The sequence below is a fragment of the Muscardinus avellanarius genome (assembly GCF_963383645.1).
Source record: "Muscardinus avellanarius genome assembly, chromosome: 6".
Taxonomy (NCBI): Eukaryota; Metazoa; Chordata; class Mammalia; order Rodentia; family Gliridae; genus Muscardinus; species Muscardinus avellanarius.
Window position 1 is genome coordinate 109,568,094 of NC_137791.1, and position 23,880 is coordinate 109,591,973.

Sequence of the window (23,880 nt, forward strand, 5' to 3'; positions counted from 1 at the left end):
CTTTCTCTCCCTCCAAGTCCCTTAATACTCAATTGCATACAATTTCTGTTAAAATAAACTTTAACCAATAGGTATGCAAAATCAGTATTTTCTACCTAAGCTTGCCTGCCTCTTTGACTTAAGAGTTGTTTAGTTAGACGCACTGTATATGTCCCTAGTTTTTGGTGTGTGTGTGTGTGTGTGTGTGTGTGTGTGTGTGTGTGTATGCGTACACGCGCGTGCATGTTGGCACACTTATGTTGCTGGGAATTGAGCCCAGAGGCACTCTACCTGTGGGCTACAACTCTCGCCCTTTTATTTTTGATTTTGAAACAAGGTCTTTGCTAAGATTGAGCACTTCACTATGTTGCTGACGCTGATTTTGAACCATGGTTTTGAACCATGATCCTCCTGTCTCTGCCTCCCCAGTACTGGGATAACGCATTTTTTTTTACCATGCCCAGTTTCTTTTTTATTGACTTATGCTTCTTTCTTATTGACAAAACTTAAAAGATCTATTAATTTGAAAAATAATCTAAATGATAAGGGTACTATTGTAAAGTATGGATGGGTTTTGAATATATTAAGCAGAATACAATATCTGTACCTTACAATTTCATTATACCTTTCTCTGAATTTCTGTTCTAAATTAACTAAGTCATTGTTTATTCAACATTTTTTAAATTGCTTACTATTCTTTTTATACTTCTTGTTTAGCTATAAAATAGCCCTTAAACTGTTTTTCTATAGAAGTGAATGCTAAGAGAAGGCAATTTTAAGCAGTATGCCTTTCAGTAATTATTTTACTGTTGTAAGATACCTAAAAAGAACCCATTTAGTTGGCATTATGATTTGAAACATGCTATCTGTGTCCTGTATGTGGACTGTGAATCATTTGGTTTTGTTAATTACCTTTGTGCTTTGTTTTTTGTCAGGATTTTCCCAGAGATTTTTGCTTTCATTTAGTCATTATGTAAGAAAATAGTCCTATTCCCTCGCTCGCTCTCTCTCTCTCTCTGTCTGACTGTCTTTCAGTACTAGGGATTTACATTCTACCTTTGAGCTACATCCCAGCCCTATTTTTTTATTCTTTATTTTTAGGACAAAGTTTCCTTCACTAAGTAATGGAGGCTGGTCAGTAACCTCCAATCTTTTTGTCTCAGCCTCCCAAGTATTGGTATTACAAGTGTGCACTACCATGTCTGGCTGCCTCTTGATTTTTTATGCTAATTATAGTAGAGGTTTTCCCCAAATAAATCAAAGCTTATTAAATATACAACTAAAATACTTTATTTTAAAAAAAGTTTCTATTGATGCACTGCATTATTCATCATAATGAGAGTAACAGTTATAGAAACATGCACATCATAGAAATACAACTTGTGTATTTCCCTCTATATCTCACCCTGCTTCCTCTTCTTCTCTCCCCATACATATTAGTGATATTGGTAGTAAAACTTTCCCCCAAGTTATTCTGTAAATTTCATAAACACACATGGATATTTAAAATTGCATCACCATGATATCAGGAAATTGCGGAAGACGGTCCTAATCCTGATACGGTATTCTTTCCTACAACATTTGTGTACATTACCTAGTGTGAGGGCCACAGCTATCCTGCAGAATAGGTGTCTTCTATTTTACAGGAAAAACAGAAGTTGACACCATATGACAATGTCATAGTTATCTGTTTTCGTCTCTTTTTCTTTCCACTCTTCTTCAATTTTCAAGTAGGCAGTTGAATATCTGGGTTTCAGGGGGAAGTTTTAGGTTGAAGATATACTGATAAGTTTATACTTGATAAAATACAAATGAGTTCTCACCAAAGTGTTTTCTAATATAGTTGGTTAAATGATTTATAAATGGGGCACACTGACCATAATGCACATGAAATATGTTTTTAATCTACCTTACCAAAGCATTTTTGCGTTTCTTACTCTTACCTGTCTCAAATTAGCAGAATATTTTCCCAATCTATTAAGAATTCCTGGATTCCTGAGTTAGAATTTCTAAAGAGCTTTCCTTTTGTACCTATGTATTTGCATTGTTTATATATGTGTTTTCCAAAAGAAATACACTGTAAACTGCATATGTAATTTTAAATTGCCAGGTAGCCATGTTTTTAATAAAAAAGTATAAAGAAACAGCTGAAATTAATTTCACTGTTTTACTGCTGGGCTCTGAACCATCAGGGGACAATAAAATACGATGAAAAAAATGCTCTTGAGACTTTATTCTTGGTCTCAAAGAGGTGAGAGGGGAGAAGGCAGGAGAGCCAATCTCTCCACATGAAACTTAGCTTTTCCGTTTATTGCAAGTTTACAGAGTTAAAATTGGGTCATTAAATCTTTGGTGGTCCCTGACTAAGGTGTTGAGCATTGGTTTAGGAATGCCTTAGAAGTTAAGTTGGTATCTGGCAGTTTTGCAGGGGCAGCAGAAGTTGCTGTCTACAGCTCCCTCCTTGGGGCGGTCTTCTATACTTAAGCAAAGCAAGCAAAAGGTGTAGTGAAACAGTAAAAAAAAAAAAAAAAAGCTCAGATAGCAAAGGGGAACCAAGGCCTTTAGTTCCCTCAAGAAAGGCAGTCTTCTGCCAAAGCAAGCAAGAAGTTACAAATATTTTAACCAACATTGTTTTAAACTTAGAACAGTTTCCCATATTTTACTACTATATTTTATTCAACCTCAAATCCAAAGTATCTTCAGCATAAAAATCAACATTTAAAATAGTGATATATTTTTTCTGTGACCAAATTCTTTGAGCCTGGTATATATTTCACACTTCCAGTACACTGTAATCTATAATAACCAAACTTCATGTGCTGACCAGCTCGTAGCTAATTGGCAGGCCTACATATAATAAAGAACAGACAAATCAGATTCCCATAAATTCATTTTAGGCTGCTTTATGGTAGAAAAATAGTTACTATTTTGTATTATTAAAATTGAAAATGTATAAATGTTTTATATTGTACTGCAAATAAGTGAAAATACGCCCAATTAATAAAAGCAATGCTTTACTTTACAGAGAAAAGTATCAAAGAAGGAGTCCTGAAAATCAAGGAAGAACCATCTAAAATACTGTCTGGAAATAAGTTCCAAGACCGATATTTTGTTTTACGAGATGGATATCTCTTTCTGTACAAGGACCCAAAGGTAATTGTACTAGTAGAATTTGGACATGCATGCATTTTCATTTGAATGTTCCTATTTTATACCACTGTTAGCCATCTCTCTCAAAGTCTCTGCCTGTAGTAAATAAAATGCATGGTAAGCTGATGATTCTTTTCAGCCTCTGGGATATGATTTTAGTGCATTCAGTAATACAGTGGGTAATTTGGTATGGCCTTTCTAAGCACCTCAAATACTTTAGGACAGAGAATGGCATAAGCCCTGAAGAAAAGTTTAATATGTGTTACATAAACTAGCATATAAATTGGCATCTTAGTCAATAAAATTAAGAGAGAATATGTTATACCCCAAGGCAAAAGAGGCTTAAGTTTAGCTAATGGAAATTAAAATAGCATAAAAAGGCAAACCTAAAAGTTTTCATAAATCTTAGTATCTTTCCTATTTATTTTAATGACTTCCATAATGTTACATTTATTAATTGAATCTTATGGGTTATTTTATTTAAATTTAAATTCCTTAAAGGCTCTTTTTTATATAATTGTAGAGTAGGGAAAAGAACTAAAGTTAAAACCAGGGAGTCAGATAAATGATGTAGCTATAAGAATATTGAATTTAACATCAGAAAATCTCATCTCTGCTAAGAGCTGATTGTGTGAATAAGTAACTTAACCTCTTAACCTCAATTTCTGAATCTGTAACATGATGATCATAGTATGAATTCTTCAGGCCAGGTTGCTTTAATACTTAAACAAAAATATGTGTATGAGTACTTTTTACACTGTGAAATATTTCATATATAGTAATTATAGCATGCTCACCACTAAGAATATGAATAAGTATAAGACTGAAAAATATATTCATAGTAGATATATATATATAGAGAGATATATAGATATATATGAAAAATGATTCATTTCCAGTATATATAGAATGCTTCCAAATTAACAATAAGAAAAATAGCCCAACATTTGGTAAAGGACTTGACAGACACTACTTGAAGGAACATATAGAAATATCCAATAAGCCACTGAACACAAGATTTCTCATATCATTAGTCATCAGGAAATTAAAATTAAAGCTAAAAGATACTATTTTATACACATTGATCTGACAACAGTATGTGTGAAAACACCAATTCTTATTAGTAATTGTTGGAAAGGAAAATCACAGTTTCTGTGTAGAACTGTTTAGTAGATTTTAATAAAACATCATGTATCCATTTTTCCCATAACCCAGAAATGCTATTCCTAGGTATTATGTCCACAAAAACACTTGTGCAAGACTGTTCATAAGCAGCTTTATACATAAAAGCTAAATAGACATTTCAAATGTCTATCAAGGGGGAAATATTATATTTGTATGATGAAATACTATTCATCAATAAAAATGAATGAAATCTAATGAATGCTGCAACATTGGTGAATCTTCAAAACATTATTTAACAGAAGAACGTTTTCTTGAGTGGTGGTCACATCTAGGCAGTAACATCTCTTCTTCTTTGAACTTTAATCAGTCTGGAGGCAATCGTTTTAAATGTAGAATGGCAGTCGGCAGGATCCAAAGATTAGTTTTTAAATCCTGAATTATGAAATTCAGTTGAATGAACATTGCTTATTGCATACTTTAAGTCAATTATGCTCAACTATGTTTTTCTGTAGAGATATACAAAGAAAGACCAGACTAGAACATCTGCTATTATGAAAAAAGAACTGGTAGGTAGCATTCCAAAGCAGTAGCCTCATTTTCTTGTGGCTTCTGATGAGCTCCTCACATGCTATAGCTACTTTGCTCATATATTTTCCCCTCGTATATTTTCTGTGTGGGCATAAATAAATATTGGTAGCATTCCTACTTTGTGTATACATCCCAAGTTTGCTTTCATTGGAAGCAATGGAATTTCCATCCAGAGGGCTAACAAAACAGCCATAAATTCTGCAGTCCTTATCGCTCTCTATATAAAGGCATGTTTTATACTATCTTTCAACTTTCATCTTATTTTTCCACTTGTAAGATCAAGAAGGAAATTTTTCTGTGTGTCAAGGGATTTTTTTATTGTTTATTACCATGTCTTCAGTAAAAGAATAGTAGAGTTTATAAAATAAGGTGCATATAAGTATTTGGAGTTACATGAATGGAACACACCAGATTTTAAGGTGCATAAGCTTTAGATTTGTGTATCTTAAAGTTTAAAAAGTTATGGCACAGTTGATTAGCCATCTACAATACAATCTGATTTAATTTTGTCTGATCTCTAGAAATGGACCACATGTCTTGATCATCAATAAATCGACTGATATCTTTAGTGGTTGTTCTGAATGATACATAATTGCCTGGTTAGGGAGTACTTTTGCAGTTGAATGTCATCCTGGAGTATTTAAACATCAACACTGATTGTTTTAGTCCTAAACAATTAACTCCTTTTTTCATAGTACATCAATGGGAGGTCACTAGAACCAACTATTAGCCAGCAGTAGCATTAACAGCAGTGCAGACAAGAGAGTGCTGACTAATGTTCAGATGGCCTCTATATGCAAAGCAGAATTCTCTGTGGTGCACTTGGATTAGGCTATGCTATCTGTATGATAACACCCAGAAAAATCATTACTGTTATTATACATTGCACATGAGTAACAGAGCCACAAAGATATTACCTGATTTGCCCAAGACCAGGGCCGGGCATGGTGGCGCACGCTTGTAATCCAGTATTTGGGAGGATGAGACAAGATGATCATTGTTCGTGGCCAGCCTCAGCTACTTAGTGAGGCCCTCCACAACTTAGTGAGAACTTGTTTCAAAATAAAGAATAAAACAAATAGGGTTGGAGGTGTAGCTCAGTGGTAGAATGTCCCTGGGTTCAATCTCCAGTACCAAAAAAAAAAAAAAAAAAAAATCATTCTCAGGTGTCAGATTTGAAAGGTTCCTCAAACCAATTCACTAAGGAAATTTAATAAGTTTGCAATATTTTATCTTGGTTTGTTTACTGACAAAATTTTGCTTTAAGAGGGTAGGTCCTTTACACTTCATTAGTGCCAAATATTTTCAAGAACAATTATACATATAATTCAGTTGTTTATAGTATTATCCACTAAGGTGATATAGAATTTAGCATTTGCCACAGGGAAACCTATTCATGGGCCAGAAACTCTTATACATGTGTTGTTTTTCTGAGATTAACAATTTTATATACCTTGGTAAATATATATTTTGTTTTAAGGATGTATGTATGTTTTTAAAGATCATCCTGCTCTAAAAGAATGTTTGCAAAGCCACTGTATGCTGGTAGACAATGTCAGTCTCAAGATTGTGTCTGAAAGTTAATACTCCTCAAGGAAGCAAAATATACTTTTAAAAAATATATCGATCACAGGTTATGGAGTTATGATCTAATTATTAAGTGTTTGAAAGTTTCATTTGAACATTCATCACACTAAATCAATGCACATCATACTTTAATTTACACATTAAGGAAAGTAAATGAGAGGTTATGATTTTTCTTTAAACTCAAAGATGCATTATTTTCAGCACGAGATTTTATCTTGATGGTTATTTTTATATTGCATATATGTCATTTCACTGATAGTAAAATCATTGCCAGTGTTCATTTTTCAAGTAATTGCACAATAATATAATCAATAGTTAAATTCCCCAGCTTGTTTGAGTAAAGATTTGGCTCTGGTCTGTTTTTTTTTTTTTTTTTTTTTTTGCAGTTGCCATTAATGTATGAATGTGCATATATATTTAGAAAATGATTTACTGAGAAAGGAGTAGAAATTGCGAAGTGAGAAGTATATTTAAAGTGACTGTGTTAATTAGCGATAATTTATGAATGTTCATTAACAACAAATTAGAGTAATACACAGGGGAAGATATATTTTGTTTTCCAAGTTTTCTCTGTATAAAAATGTTAATTAAAATGTTTTCAGACTTGATTTACATAAAAGGTGAGAGGTTTCAAAGAATATTGCCATTACACTGCTAATGACAGGAAAAAAAGCAAATTATAAAAAGTTACAGGAACTAATAAGCAAACTCTTTTTAGCCACAGGAATAATTTTATGCACACTCACTTAATTAACTTATTTAAAGATGTTACACTGAAATCTAGTGACTGAAACAACATGTTACAAACTTCATAGCACTCGAGTATATTGAACTTCCTAAAGAAATTATCCAGAAGTTACACATACCCAAAGAGACAGTTGTAGTATGCCAGCAGCAAATGTATCTTTCCAAATTAAATTCACTTTTATAACACTTTGTATCAGGATTTTTAAAGTTCCTCTTCATGTATTCATGTATATGATATAAATGAATGACCCTGTATGCCAGGAATGGCTAGGGGAATTGGCTCTATGACTTTAATCTCTCAACCTGCTGTAAACAAAAGGTCTTCAAACTGTAGGCAGCTCTGGAGTTATGAATGTCCTGCATAAAGAAGGCCTAGCTTACGCACTGTGTTTCTTTTTCAAATATAAGTGCCATCCTCCCCATTCTGTTGGAATCACTGCCTCATCCTTCCCTGCTGCTATGGTTGGTAATGGGTCCATGGAAATAACTGTTTAAAGTATTAGAGAAGGCATTAGCCTCAGCTGTAATCTGATTTAACTTCTGATAAAGGTAGCCAGGAATCACCTCTACTTCAAGTATTCCTAGTATTTGGCTCCTTTCTCCTGAAATAATATGTAGTGAATACTTACTACCATACAAAGGGACCTCACTGTTCCATAATAGCCAGTTCAAACTTAAAATGTCCTTCCTTAAAATCCAGCAAGTTAGCCGACCACAAAAATCAACATCTAAAAATGAGTCCCATTTGAACTTGAAAAATGCATAATAAGATGTGGATAATTTGTTGAACAAAGCAAACATGCAAATAACTACCAAATACAAGTTTAAATCTTAATCATTTTAATAAAAATCTTAGACATAATCATGTTCTTGGCATATTCAATTCAAGAAACCTAGTGATAAGGGTTAAAATAGTCTGAAATACATATTTTAAAAATCTTCAATGATATTAATAAACTCAGTGATGATTGTGATTAGGGACAAATTTGACATGTAGACTTCAAGCCTTAGAATCGCTGCCACAGAATCCATTGGTCACCAAAGTATTATTAATGGTCATCTTCCTGGTTACTTTTCCTGTATGTATTTCTTCTAAATTCTCCTAACCTTTGGTTCAATGGAAAACAGTTTTTTAATTTTATACACTTATTTCCTACCCTTTTTAAATGTGATATTATAAAAATACATGATAGAAATATTTTAACATACAGAATTTAATATTCAGTTGAGCTATTTGCTGTGTGGAATTTTTGAGCATTGTTCTGGGATCTTAACAAATGCCTATATTGCAGTTTATATAAGATTATTTATAACTACCCTGATATTTCACCTAACCCAAATTAAAATAGCAATCATTCAAAACACAAACAATGGGGAGTGGTGAGTTGGCCCGGGCCACCCTCCCACCTCATGCCATTTTGGCATGGGGCTGTAACTATTTTCTGTATTTCTCTCTTTTTAATAAGCTTCTTTAAATCTTCAAAAAAAAAAAAAAACAACACAAACAACAACAAATTCTGGCAAGGATGTGGAGAAGTAGGAACTATATTATATTGTTGGCGGGATTGAAAAATAATGCAAGCACTTTGGAAAAGAGTATGGAGGATCCTTAGAAGAATGGGATTGAACCTAACCCCCCCCCAAAAAAAAAAAATGGAAACCAATCTACCAGAGTAATACATACATATCTCTTTTTAATGCATAGCTGCACAACTCACAGTTGCCCAACTATGAAACCAGCCAAGATCTCCATTAACAGATGAATGGATTCCAAAACTATGGGATATATACACAATGGAATTTTACTCAGCCATAAAGAAGAACAGAATTATGTCACTTGCAGGGAAATGGATGGAACTTGAGAACATTACGCTCAGTGACATTACTCAGTCACAAAAAGTGAAAAGTCAGATGTTCTCCCTAACATGTGGAAACTAGGGAGAAAATGGGACATAGGAGAGACTCCAGACAAAGGAGGAAAAACCTTGTATACTGAAGGAGGTGACCTTACTGAGGGAGACGGGAGAGGGGACCAGAGAAACACCTCAGTAGACATGATGTACATGCAGAAACTTATCAAAGCCAATTGACGTGTTAAGCTCAGAAAGTAGGAAGGAGGAGGGAAGAGGATGTGAGCTGGGGAGGGCTCAGTGAGTGTTGTGTGCACGTCGGCTTCTCTCACCCGGAACTGCATCAAGATGTGGGATTACAGCCAGGCGTGGTGGCACGTGCTTGTAGTCCCAGTACTCAGGAGGCTGAGACAAGAGGATCACACTGAAGTGGTGGTTGGTATTTTTGCTGTCCCAGTTTACAAACAAGAAAAGAGAATCAGAAAGATTTGTGAAATCACAAGCTAGTAGGAAACAAGCCTAATTTATACCATGTTCTCTCCAACCTGAAAACCCTTGCTTTTAGCTATAAATGCTATTTGCCTACAAGATTGAAGTGTAAGATTTTCTTGAGAATTTTTAGGATAAGGGGAATGTTGCATTATTAATTATTTCCACAGCTATTAGGTTTATAAGCTCTATTGCAGGTGTCTGAGAGGAAATAGTGAGATGTATGCGATTTTCATATTGTCTTAAATAAAAGTGTTATTTTGCCTTTGCAGACAACTTAACTATGAGAAAATATATCTAAGCATCTTTTTGCAGACAACTATGAGAAAATATATCTAAGCATCTTTTAACTTTTTTGAATATTTACTTAAGTGTAGATAAATATACTAAGAGGGGTGTGGAGAAAATGTAATTGACTCATGGCAAAATGTAAATTTTTGAGAGTTCTATTTTTGGGCTCCCCTTTGTGCTCGACAAGTATGCTGTTTTTTTTCTTTCCTTCCATTTTCCTACTAGTTTTTTAATTAAAAAATTGTTGAAGCTTCAAAAAATAGTATTTTTTTCATACTTGACTTGAATTAATTGTTGGTTATAATTTTAATTACAATAGATATTTAAGATATTTCAGTATGTGTCCATAAAGGTACATAGCATTTTTATAGTTTTTAAAACCAAATGTACAAAAATTATGTTACATTTGTTGTCAAACATGAATATGTCCAGGGACTTTATTTATTAATCTCACAACAAATGAAATATCATATATTTTAGCATAGAAATTCAAATATATTTGACTACAGAGTCCTGCCCCAGATAACACTGATGGTATGATAATGTTTCATAATATATGACAAATATATTTTATTATACCAAAGTTATCAGTTTTGATGCATATCTGTCCCCAAGTGTTTTTGGTAACCAATTATGAAGGTATGCATCTGTGTGTATATATATTGTATACATATTGAATGTATCTGAAATTACTTTTATCATATTACAATAAAAATACTCTTTATTTACTAAAACTTGGTCTTATATTAAAGATACATTGTAGAAACTAAACAATTTTAATCTCAGTTGTTAATATCAAGAAAAATATAAAGATATTTGTAAAATCTCTTTAATTGCAAGTTATCTTTTTTTACAGAGCAGTAAACATGAAAAGATGTTTTCTCTGAGTTCAATGAAGTTTTATCTTGGTGTGAAAAAGAAAATGAAGCCTCCAACAAGGTAAAGATTGAAAGCAGACAAAAAATGGGGAAAATAAATCTATTTAAGGATTAGTTAGGCATTAGTCTAACTTTATAATGTGAGTTTTAGGCAAATTCCTTAAGTTGCTTCATCTGTGGCACTTAAAGGGACCTGTGCAAGTAGATAAGGAGAGATGACATTCCCACAGAGATCAAGGTCAAGCTCCTTGGTGATTGCTATCTTCCTGTGGAAAGCAAGAAACCCTCAGAAGGCCCTATCACTCCAGAAGGACACGGACTCCCCAGCGCCCATTTCTTGACTGGGCAGAGCAGAGCCCAGGGGCATCAGGACTCTTCTAGGAGAGGCTACACACAAGAAGCACAGAAAGCTTGGCTTGGATGCTTGGCTTTCAGATAGTTTGGGTCCTGGCTCTATAACTGGCCTTCTGCATTGTGCTTACTTTGGTACTAAACACATGGCATGTAAGTGATAGAGAGGATGTAGGTGCCTCTTATATGCTCCATGACTCTTTAATACTTTTTGTTTACCCAGCATTCAGTTTATATTATAATTTCTTATCAAAATCACTTCAAGTAGAAAATAAATGTTCACCCTACTGTTCTTCTTATGAAACATTCTAATGAATTGTATGTACTTATCAGATTCCTTTACTAAAAATTACTTTTGCCTTCACACTTAATTTATTAGCCCAGCACATATATTCATATGTTAAAACTAGCACATTCTTTGCCTTCTCCCAGTATATATTCTGAGGCAGGCTACATAATAACCCAAACCTAATACACGGCATAAGTACAAATATTTATGAAAATGGCTGAAATCAGATACAAACTCACAGTTTGGGAGGTTCCGTGCCTACATGGGCTGAATTTTGGTGAGGGTCTTCTCAGCCGCATCTCATCCTGGTGAATGGCAATGGCAGGAACATGTGCAGTGAGACTGTCTCCAAGCAGGAAGCCAGAGAGAGCTAGGTGGGGCCAGACTTGAGTTTTATCACAGCCCTTTCAGAATTATCAAGGAGTTATATGAGAACTACTTTAAATGTTTCCAGGTATGTGCCCTCAGTAACCTAAGTGTCCCCTACTAGACTTCATCTCTTAGTGGCGGTTGTTATTGGGGATTGAACCGAGGAGCATTCTATCTACAAACTATACCCCAAAACCCTTTTTTTTAATTTTGAGTCAGGGTCTCACTAAGTTGCTGAGGATCTTGCTAAATTATTAAGGCTGCCCTTAAACTTGCAATCTACCTGTCCCATTCTCCCAATTACTGGGATTACACATGTGCACCACCTCGCCCAACTCAAAGCCCCAACTTATAAAGGTTATATCATCTTTCAACATTGCCATACAGGCAATGATTTCAGCATAAAGACCCATTTGGGACAACCCATATTCCAACCCAAAGTACTAAGTCAAGGATATTTTCAGCCTGTGTGGTGGCACACATTTGTGATCCCAGCATTTGGGAGGCTGAGACCGGAGGATTGTGGTTCACAGACAGCCTCAGCTACTTAGTGAGGCCCTCCGCAACTCAGTGAGACCCTGTTCCGAAATAAAGAACAAAAATTGGGCAGGGAGTGTAGCTCGGAAGTCAAATGCCTCTGGGTTCCATCCCCAGACCTGCAAAAAAAAAGAATATTTTCATAGAGATTTTCCCTCTGTCCTATAACCTTGCAAAAGTCCTTCTGTTTGTCTCTCTTTAGACCATATAAATTTGTAACCAGACCTTTAACATTTATTTAGCATTCACTTTTAGATGAATCACATGTATTAAAATATCACATGTAAAAATCTCTCCTAATATACATTACTTTTATTGAACCTCATCTCCTTAAGATTGAATCCTGTTTCAATTTGTAAAAATTGTTATTTTTAATGTATTGTGTGTCTTTCTTCTTATGTGATGCAGCTGGGGGTTGACTGCATACTGCGAAAAGCATCACTGGTAAGTGAACACCTGGCAACTTTTAGATTTGATATACTGGTGACAATTTCAGTAAGAGAATGACTTAATTGTTTAGCAGATAGTTCTTATTAACAGATAGAACAACAGACAGGAAATATTTCACCTATGAGAAGTTAAAGTCTTTCTAAATACTAGCAATCAAAGAAGAAGAAAAATGATTTATATAAGGATCTGGGTCTATTTCAGTATCCCTGTATCCTCTTTGGCAATGCCTTTTAAGATAAACTATATCTGATTTCCTCCATAGATAGTATATGATTGTAAAATCCAGCTCTTAGGAGATAAGCAAAATCCAGTTTTCATAAAAGGGTAAGAACAAGCTAAATAGGATTGTTAAAAAAAATTCTGGCCTCAAATCTGTATTTTCCTGTATATGTACTTTGTTTCATTGATGCCAGCCATATTCTGCCAGTCTTCCAGAGATTGTACTAAATGCTTCTTCTTCCTCGTCATCCACATTACCCTTGTATTCTAGGGGCTAAGCCTTTTTTGAGCTGCCCGCATAAGTCTAGAAGTCTTATGTGCTCTTCATCCTTCTGATTTTTCTTTTATTTTCTACTACCTTCTCCACCCACCAACCAAAAGAACATTTCTCCAATGCATTGTGTCTCTCTTGTATGATCAAACTCTTCTGTAAATCCCACCTAATGCAGGACAAAGTACAGGACTCTTGGCATGGCAGGCAAGGCCCTGTCAATGTGCCTTCATCAGCTTCATGTCCCAGGAGTTTCTCTTTTGTACTTCATGATAGAACAAGATTAATTGTGTTATATTGCCTACTGCTTAATATGTATGTATGTATTACCTGTGTTCTCTTTACGCACCCCTCTTCCAGGATACTTTCTGCCCTCTCCCTCATGATTTCCCTTATCTCCCTGATGAACCACAAGAATCAACTGCCATTCTTTCTTGAAACTCTAGCTCTAACATTCTCAGAGGCTAATCATATAATGCTAGCCTCTAAACATCATCTATCTCATTGTTGCATCTATAACATATACATGGGTGCATGCTATGATAATTACATGTTAGGGGAAGGTTATGGCAATGAAAAATAAATAGTGACTTTGTGAGACTAATGAAGGACGGAGGCAACTCTTTTACATTGTTGGTGGGAGTGCAAGCTAGTTCAGCCTTTATGGAGATCAGTGTGGAGATTCCTTAGAAAACTGGGAATGGATCCACCATATAATCAAGCTATACCACTCCACTGTATCTTTCTAAAGGGGTTGAAATCAAAGAACTACAGTAACATATGCATACCCATGTTCATAGCAGCACAATTCATAATAGCCAAAATATGAAACCAACCTAGATCTCATCAACAGATGAATGGATATGCAAATTATGGGAAATACACACAATGGAATTCTACTCAACAACAAAAAAAAAAAGGACAAAATCATGTCATTCGCAAGAAGATGGAAAGACCTGGAGAACATATGTTAAGTGAGATCAGCCAAGCACAGAAAGAGAAGGGACATATGTTTTCTCTAATATGCCCAAACTACGGACTATTAGGAATACTAGAGAGACTCCAGATAATGGAGGGGAAACCTCAACAAAGCTAGAATGTAAGGGTAGGAGAGGAAGAAGGATGAAATTGATTAATGGAGGAGCTACATTCAAATATGTGTAAAAATATGAATGTAGCATGGTCAACCCAAACACTCATTGTTGGGAGGGGGAAAAGGAGAAGTGGGGGGTGGGCACAAACCACTGTCTGAATGTATGTCATTTTCAATATGATCCTCATTAAAAAAATAAAACACAGAAGATGTAAAAAATAAAATAAATGTCATTTTTATCATTTTTTCAAGTAAATTAGTTTAATAATCTAGGGATAGGAAGTATATACTGTCATTTAAATATCCATTTTGTCCCACTAATATCAGTTATAAAATGTTCCTCTTATAGAAAATAACCTCTTCTCACTTGCCTCCCAACATTTTCTATTTCTGTCCTTCCTTCAATTTTCATTTGCTTTTACTTACTATGTTACAATTTATTTGTTTACATGCCCAGCTCTCCTAAGAGAATACATAAACCTTAAGGGCAATATCTCTATGTTATTCATGATTTCAATAAAAGCTTATTGAATCTGTATTACTTGGTATCTGGTGGGTTTTCATAAGTAGTTTATTTTTCATAAATCTGTGTGTATTTGTTCTTATAAGCATAATAATGAAGACTATTTCTATACCTATATTAAAAGCATAGTATTTTGAGAATATGTGGATATATGTTTCTATATATCTGTATATTAGGATCAGAGTTTCTGGGGAAAAAGATATTTTACCATTGAATACTTGAAAAAGAAAAATTTTATTGAACTTTCTGCCTTTCTAAAAATATTGATCATTTTGCAAGTTACCAAAGCCTTTTGCTGTATTTTGTTTAAACAGGCATATTTACACTGTTATTCTGATATTGTTTACTTAGCAGAAAACACTTGACTGAAATATCAAACTTTTGTTTAATCAAGAGAAATCCAAAGAGATTTCTTATTGCTAAACCACCAAACACATGCTGTGGAGAATAGCCAGTTGTCTTTTTTAGTTATTCACTTTATAAACCTTGTTTTGCAGGCACCTGTGTTGTGATAGCTCACAAACCCAGATGGACTGGATGGCCAGTATCTTTATTGCCCAGGTATGCTATCTGTTTCATCTGTCCAGTAGAGCATAACAACTTTGTTTACAGGCAATGTTAATATGGTAGTGATTTTCAAAGACTTTTTGATGAGAATTTATTGACATGAACTTTCATTACTGTATTCTTTTAATAAGTAAAAATGTATTATTATTTTTTGTGTGTGGTTCCTGGAAGCTCTTCTACCTCCAGGCTATACTCCCAGACCTATTTTATACTTTTTTATTTTGGAAACTGGGTCTCTTTATTTTTTTTTTATTTTTTTATTTTTTTTTTTTGGTGGTACTGGAGTTCCTGGAAGCCCTTCTACCTCTGGGCTACACTCCCAGACCTATTTTTACATTTTTTTTAAAATTTGGAAACAGGGTCTCCTAAGCCAGCGCACGTGGCTGGCTTCGAACCTGCGCGATCCTCCTGTCTCTGCCTCCCAAGAGTGGGGATTACAAGAGTGCGCCACCACGCCCGGCAATAAGTAAACATTTAAATATATTCATTACTCTTTGAAACAGAGTTTATTATGTTATGGCTTCCTTTTTCTAGCCAGGCAGCTCAGCTCTTTGGCTTAGGAGAGTAGTATTGCTTTACAGTGGTAGCAGAAGAAGGAAGAGCTTAGCTGGCACCTACCCAGAGTCCCACAAATATCTTCATTTAGTAAAGTGTCCTAATTCTCTTCTTGTTCCTCCACTCTCCTCATCCCTGCCTTTCCAGAAATAAGGACAGGAACGTACATTTCTGTAATTCCTACTGCGCGCTAGATACTTCATGAGTCAACTAATGTATTCCTTTGAACAAGCCCTGCATGATATCATTGCCCTTGTGAACAAATGCTCCATTGTTTGCTCATAACTGTTCATTTAGTCCTTTAAACTCAGGGTTTTCTGAGGCCAGTGCTTATACTTAACTTCCCATTTGGTCTCTTCCTTAGAGAAAGATGCACTCTTTTGGTGAGGGTTACGTAGTCCCATTAATTGGATTGGTTTCCTCCCCAACCTCGCCTGGCCCAAATTCCCTACTGCTTCTCACTGATCATTGAAATTCATTGGTAACGATTAAGTTGCCACTCTTTATTACTGAGGAAAATACTTGTTTCTTTTACAAGGAAGAAGTTAACCCACCCCAAAATCTAGTCCTTATTTGTTTTGTAAACCATTTTCTCTGTTCATTTAATTTATTAACCTTTTCAGTGATTAATAAACATGACTCTTCTCAGATTGTCTCTACTTTTACCACTTGGAAATACATTTTCAGTAAAAGAATGGCTTCTAGATTTTAGAGAGATTTCTTTTTGAAAATTCAGATATTCAGACTCTACTTAAACAACAAACAAAAAGCTATATTTGAAGTATTTTAGTAAAGTTGGGACCATATAGACAAAAAACTGTCACAATGTCTGTTTGTGGTACACCTAGACTGATATTTTACTTTTCATAATTTAAGTCAGTGGACTCTGTTCTTGAAACTCAAAGAATAACTATCCAGAGGCAAAACTATCCACATAAGCAAAGTTCTTTTCCCCAGATTCAACTATTCTTCCATTCCTCATCTCAAAAACTTGGCCTGATTAGGTATCTTTCTTCTCTTCATTCCTTTTCTGGGGATTATTCAGCTCTGCCATTAAGATAAACAGAGACCATCTCAGGTGTAAGAATGAATGACTCATTTACATAGGAAAACAGCAAAGTAGCAAAAGTTAATATACATGTTCATGTATGTGTACCAGCACATGCAAATGCGTGCATGCACACACACACACACAGACACACACACACACACACACACACACACACACACACACACACACACTATAGGGTTATTTATACAAAGCCAAGACTCTGAGGGAAGAAAATATTCATTATTCCAATAAATTTGCCTTGAATTTTACATATAATATATTTCAAAGTTCTTTTGTTTTTCTGTCAACTCTAGCTTTTTAACTATTATTTCTAGTAGGCAAATTACAGAAAATAGTTTACAGAAATAAGGCACTTGTGCTGGGCGTGGTGGCACATGTTTGTAATCCCCGTGCTTGGGAGGAGGAAACAGGAGGATCGTGCAGATTCTAAGCCAGAGGTGCTGGCTTAAGAGACCCTGTTTCCAAGCAAAAAGTATAAAATAGGTCTGGGAGTGTAGTCTGGAGGTAGAAAGGTTTCCAGGAACCCCAGTACCACCATAAATAAATAAATAAATAAATAAATAAATAAATAAATAAATAAATAAATAAGGCACTTGCTACCTGCACTTAACTACACTCAGATTATGAAAAACAATAACAATACAAGAATAGAATAATACAAATCCCCAAGCAGACCCAAATATAAGATCAACTATGTGCTGTATAGGATATTTAAAACTAATAATTGACAGTACATTCTCCTTACAATTAAGTTCTTTCTAGTGCACAGAACACTTCTATAATATCTAACTCTATTCTCACTTCTGCTTCAAATGTCTGCTAGATTTCAGATTAGATATTATGTTCAGAGAGAAACTTTCCTGGCCTTCAGACCAATTAGACCCTTAGCACTCTGTGCTTCTCCTATGTAGCACCAAATAGAAACATATGTGTACTATTATTTCATGTCTCTCTCTTCTACTAAATTGAATGCAATGAGAGGAAGAAGGACTGTTTCTTATTCAAGTGTATTTCTGCCCTGCAGAACCCATTTCCTTTTACAAAGTATGCACTCAGTGTTTCTGAAATAGGAAAGAGGAGAAGAAATTAAGTATTCAGGTAAAATTTTATATGGACGTAAGTTTGATAAGACGAGGTAAGGAAGGGCACTAATTGGAAAAAGTTCTCAGGGATTGGCTTCCTGGCTAGGTGACAGGCGAGCTGAGATCTGTCTGAAATCAGAGTGTAAGTCAGCCTGCTACCCAGAAAAAACAGAGGAGAGCAGGTACAGGTTTTGAGACTTCAAGATGATCTCAGTTTTCTAAAAATATCATATAGCATATACATTATACATCAAGTGTTTGAAATCATGAGCACAAATCACAAAAATACCTAATTCCTTCTTGGCCAGTTCTCTCTTGCTTTACAAGTTGGGAACAGTTATTATTACCATGTTTGGAACCTTGACATAAGAATAACATGAAGCTTGTGACTTTCTTTCTGATTAAATATTGTACAGGCTACCGTTATAGATTTGCTGAATCAAGGTAAATGTTTCACTAAAATTCAAGGCTATATATTATGCATAAACACTAAATTCAATAATAATAGGATCTACATTGCAGTATTGATGATTTAACAAAATGATACAGGTATGTTGATGAGCACAAAACCTGGAAAATGTCTTTCACAATATAAATTAACTACTGTATTATATTAATAGATGGTGGGTACATAGTAAATAAGTGTAGAAATGAATTAATATGTGTAGAAATGAATTCTCCATTATAAAATAATACATTAAAATACTCACTGTAATATAAGCACAGGTATTTTCCCATTTGTCTTTAAAATTGAGGAAAATAAGAGTAGGCATTTAGCTATATAGTTTATAAATTTGTTTTTCATCAAAGCATCTGTAAACTTCTCATTTTATACGTGGTATTCTGTGTTATCTTTCAGAGATTGTTGTCTGAAAATCAGTTTGCTTTTCCCAACTTTCAAAAAGTTAATCTACCCTGAGGAATAGAAAAATTCTTTAAAGATTTTTCTCTTATATGTATATCTCAGGGATTAATCACTCAAAAGCTTATATTTTTACCTGTGGACATTGATTCCCCCATTGCAAAATTAACTTTTCTCCAGTCATAACTATAATTATTTAGTGGGCTAGAATGTATAGTCAATAATTTGTGAACAAATGTGCCGCACTGTCTGTTGTACAATGATTTCTAGTATAAATGTATGTGTAAATAGATAACATTTCTTTGAAATTCAATTAGATGAAGAAGTAACATTTTTCAAAAGGTCATGAAATAAGGCTAATTTCTCCGATAGCCATGCCTTAGGTTGACTTGGGAATATAAGATCGAATTATTTTAACATTAAAATCACCTTTGGTGCAGGAAGAAAATAAATGTATAGCTACTTTGATTACAGGGCCTAGAGATGTAGACAAGTATATTATTTTTCTCTTACAAAGAGATTTGCCATTTCTTCAAATATTTTTCCCCAATTGGTTTGATAAGTAGTGCAGAAGGCATGCATTTGAAACTTAGAAATTGAACTGAGACCACAAAGCTCCATTCACTTAAGAGTTTCATGTCCTGGAGCCATGTCGCTGCTAGAGTGAACATCATAATTACAAATGGCATTCTCATGAAAAACAGATACTTTGATGTGGCTGTATGGAAAAGGTTCCAAGTGACTAACACGGTGTACTGCTTGCGAAAACCACACACCAACAGCATACAATTGTGTTTCCACAGCATGAAAATGATATATGCCCTCCAGCTGGAAAGGAACGAAAACGTTCAATAACCAAAAATCCCAAGATTGGAGGTTTACCGCTAATTCCCATCCAGCATGAGAGAAATGCAACCCAAGCTCGGAGGAATATCGAGGTAGGTTTGGATCTTGGTTGCCTCATATTAGATTAATGCATTTGTTGTTCTATGTCATAATGTGACGAAGTTCATTAATTTTATTGGCCTTAAAAGCACAGTAATAATCTCTTTGAAAAGCATAATAATAATCATCAGAGACATCAAGAAGATATATAGGTAACTCTATGCTACTTATTTCAATAACTTTGACTACCCAGATACATATGCACTATACAGTATATTTCTTATCTCTAATTCAGCCAAACATTTTGAAATATTTTATAGTAACACTGAGGGTAAAAATCACAGTTTGAAATTGGCTTTATAAATTGTAATACCCTAACCAGGGCATGGTAGCACATGCTTGTAATTCCAGTACTTAGAAGGCTGAGACAGGAGGATCTGACTTTATGGACAGTCTGAGCTACTTAGTAAGTCCCTCCGCAACTTAGTGAGACCTTGTTTCAAAAATAAAGAATAAAAAATAGGGATTGGAATGTAGCTCAGAGGTAGAATGCCCCTGGTTCCAACCCCAGTTCCACAAAAAGAAAATAAAAAATTGTAACATCCTTAGAGCAAAGCCATGCCATGTAATGCCTGGAGCCATAGTAACTACATTTTCTAGTGATACAATCAAGTTCCAGTGGTGTGGGAACCCATGGACTGTCTTACTTAATTTAAGTAACTATAAAATAAACCTTACACATTTAAAAAATGACTGATATTTTCATATAGGCTGCTGTTTGTTTTCTTTCTCACTTTGAGGGGTAGAAGAACATAAAAAACTATGAGATATGGTTTCTTCAAGGAAAAAAAAAAAAGATGACTATTACTATCAAAACTCAGTAGCCACTTTGGAACCAGTGCGTGTCTCAGTACCTTAACTCAGTGCCTCAAAACAAAGAAACAGGCATCTAAAAGTCATATCATTTTTTAGAATAAATTTGAAATTAGGCTCTTTGCATCTCTTGCTTTCCAAACTGAAATTGCCTTTTGAAGTCTAAAGGCACTTTAACCTAGTGGTAACATCTTTTTAATGTTTTCCATGCCCAGAAATATACTTAACAATTTATCACATTATAATACTCCTTCTCAAAAGGACAAATACTTCAAAGAAAATTGTCCTTGGTTACAGAACTGGGTCCTGTTGCACTGATATAATCAAAGCAAAGGGTAGGTCTCCAAGAAGGAATGACCTTGTCCCTCTGCCCATTCTGTACCTATAGTTGTTTGGTTTTTGTAATAAGCCACTCTACAGGCCTATGAATTCTTTAACTAACCTAGGATTGTAAAATTCGGAGTCTCATTCCATAGGAATCCACTCCGAGGCACACAGGTTCCTAATGAAGCTAACCAAGGGAATACATATTACCCACAAGTCTTCCAGTTTCCCTGACATGGCCTTAAGAAAAGTCATGGAGCAAAGCAAAAGTAGCTTTCAACCTCTGAGCTACACCACAACTTTTTTTTCTTTTCTTTTTTTCTTTTAACATGGTCTTGCTAGGTTGCCAAGAGTCTTGCTAAATTGCTGAGACTGTCCTCAAACCTCCTGTCTCAGCCTCCTAAGAACTGTGATTATACATATGTGCCACTACAACTTGGCTCCATTCTCTGACACTTAATAGATCATTTCTACCATATCCCAACTTTCACAAGGTTATATAACCTTTACACTAATTTTAAACTTTATATTTCACCTAAAATCTCATTGTTTTGTTAATATATGGCCCCAAAATTCTGTATCTAAGAAGTCTAAAAGTCTTTCTGCTGATTATTGAGGATAATGAGAGCTATTATTGTGACACCTAAAACTATATCCTGGGCTGGGGGATATATCTCAGTGCTGGAGTGCTTACATAGTATGCACAAAACCCTGGGTTTTATCTTCAGTACTAGAAAAAATAAGTAACCAAAATAAACATATCTTAGAGTTGATTGAGTCTTGATGTTCTTTGAAAATCTAGGAAACTTGTGTGTACCAAGTATTTATTGCCCAGCCACAAGGTACCCTGATGCTAGTTTTAAAAGTCTATATTTGTCCATATCAGAGGTGCCCTAGTGTCCAGATGCAATATACTTGTGGAACTTGTAGGACTCTACAAATTCATGCAATTATTGTGCACTCTGATCCACCGATAAAAGAGTGGATATTAAAACACATATTTTGGTATTTTTAAAAATATACCTGGTAGCCAGACGTGGTGGCCCACACTTGTAATCCCTGCGCTTGGGAGGCAGAGACAGGAGAATCGCACAGGTTCGAAGTCAGCCTCTCTGGTTTAAGAGACCCTGTTTCCAAATAAAAAAGTGTAAAATAGGTCTGGGAGTGTAGCCCGGAGGTAGAAGGGTTTCCAGGAACCCCAGTACCACCAATATATATATTTTCCATATATATATAATCTGGAAAATCTTAATAGGCATTAAGTTTAGGGAGGGATTTTACTGATTAGATGTGTTAGGAAGAGACAAAAATAAGAAAAATAAGTTAAATAGATTTCTTTTTTATGATATTTCTCAACATCTTTAATATGTTGATAGGTATTGTGTACCTCGAAGATGGGGATTTAGTACTAAGTACTTCCCTGGCTTACTTGAGCAAGCCAAGACACCATTTTTCTTTTGAAGCAGTGAATACAGCATTCTAGGAACTAAGAATGCTTTCACAGGTGGCACAGGCAGTCAGAAATGAGTTTTAAGAGTCAAGTTTATAACTAGAGTCATTTGAATAACTAGCCTGATATCTTTGAAGTGGTATGTTAAATCCATGTTAAAATGTATTTCCACAGTCTACATTTTGAGGTTTTTTTCTTTAGCTCGAAAACCATTATATAAATTCAGACATGCCACTTATGTCAAAGTAAAATTAGAACCTACATCACAGAAATAAGCTCTTGTATAGGAAGCATCAACTGTGAGATGGAATGTATTTTTTTAAACATCGATTGTGCCAAATCTTGCTTTCCTGTGAGACATTCTATTTTATTTTTAGAGTGCAAAAGCAGAGCTTGAAAGGCTGCGGCTCAGTGAAAAGCGTGAGAGGGAGTTCATGGACCCCAGCTTGAAGGACAGGGCCTCCATTGTGGCCCAGTGCTTGGAACACAAGGATGATAAGCTTCGAAATCGCACAAGGAAACACCGGAGTTTCAACTGCCTGGAGGACACAGAGCCTGAGGTCCTGCATGGGCAACAAAAAGGCCTCAGGGGTCTAAAGACGTTGAGGAAAGCTGAGGACAAGGTCCTCACTACCAAAACTACTTTGGATCCTGATCATAAGTTGCCCTCGAAGGTAATCGAAGAACTTAGTGTGGTTCTACAGCGGTCAAGAACCCTTCCTAAAGAGTTACAGGGTGAAGATATTTTGCAGAAAGAAGTAAAATGAATTGTCTCACAGATTATTTTTTAATATTGTGTACAATGTATGCAAACCAGAAACCAAATTAAAACTCATCAGTCTACAGGCAGATTGGTCTATATTTAAGAAATGTGTCTATACTTAAGCATTTAAAGAGTATTTTAAGATATGTATATATGTGATTAAGTGTAAAATTAACTTTATTGTAGTCTGAACGAAGCTTGTAATTTCAGTTGTATTAACTTGTGTAAGAACGCATTGGGTTATTGTAAATGATTAACCCTTTTAAAGTAGTTGTTTGTTAAGTGAGGTAATTTATGAGAAATCTCACCCTGTATTGTATTGTATAAAATGCTGTGTTTAAATGAAGCCTACAAGAATATCTGTAACATATTTTGCACTTTGAGAAGCCTGGTATATTAAGTTAACATATGTTTTTAGGATTACTTAGGTTCTACCTTAAGGAAAAGACAGGGAAGTTAGTTGTAAAAGGGGAAGATTTATTTTAATGGCTGCCTAACAAATAATACTGGGGTTTTAAATAAGAAGCTAGAAGTTAGCAAATGTCCTTCCACTCAAAGAGGTGAACTAAGATTCCTTTTAGTTCACTAAGGACCAGAACTTATTAAGGAGAAACTGCTTGTTAAAAATGGAGCCAAGCATCTACATATTTTCCCAGGGTAG

At 34.9% G+C, this 23,880-nt stretch overlaps 1 protein-coding gene across 1 annotated transcript in view; it reads left to right on the plus strand.

The window, feature by feature from the left end:
• The window catches only part of ARAP2 (ArfGAP with RhoGAP domain, ankyrin repeat and PH domain 2), a gene marked incomplete at both ends in the record, with an annotated part of 179,420 nt that extends 156,197 nt beyond the window's left edge, over positions 1 to 23,223 (plus strand). The window contains 6 exons of the mRNA XM_080698069.1: positions 3,005 to 3,132; positions 10,663 to 10,745; positions 12,639 to 12,674; positions 15,284 to 15,347; positions 19,728 to 19,862; positions 22,834 to 23,223. Of these exons, the coding sequence (XP_080554195.1) occupies positions 3,005 to 3,132; positions 10,663 to 10,745; positions 12,639 to 12,674; positions 15,284 to 15,347; positions 19,728 to 19,862; positions 22,834 to 23,223 (836 nt within the window). The remainder of the gene's footprint in view (positions 1 to 3,004; positions 3,133 to 10,662; positions 10,746 to 12,638; positions 12,675 to 15,283; positions 15,348 to 19,727; positions 19,863 to 22,833) is intronic.
• Between the last annotated feature and the right edge of the window lie 657 nt (positions 23,224 to 23,880).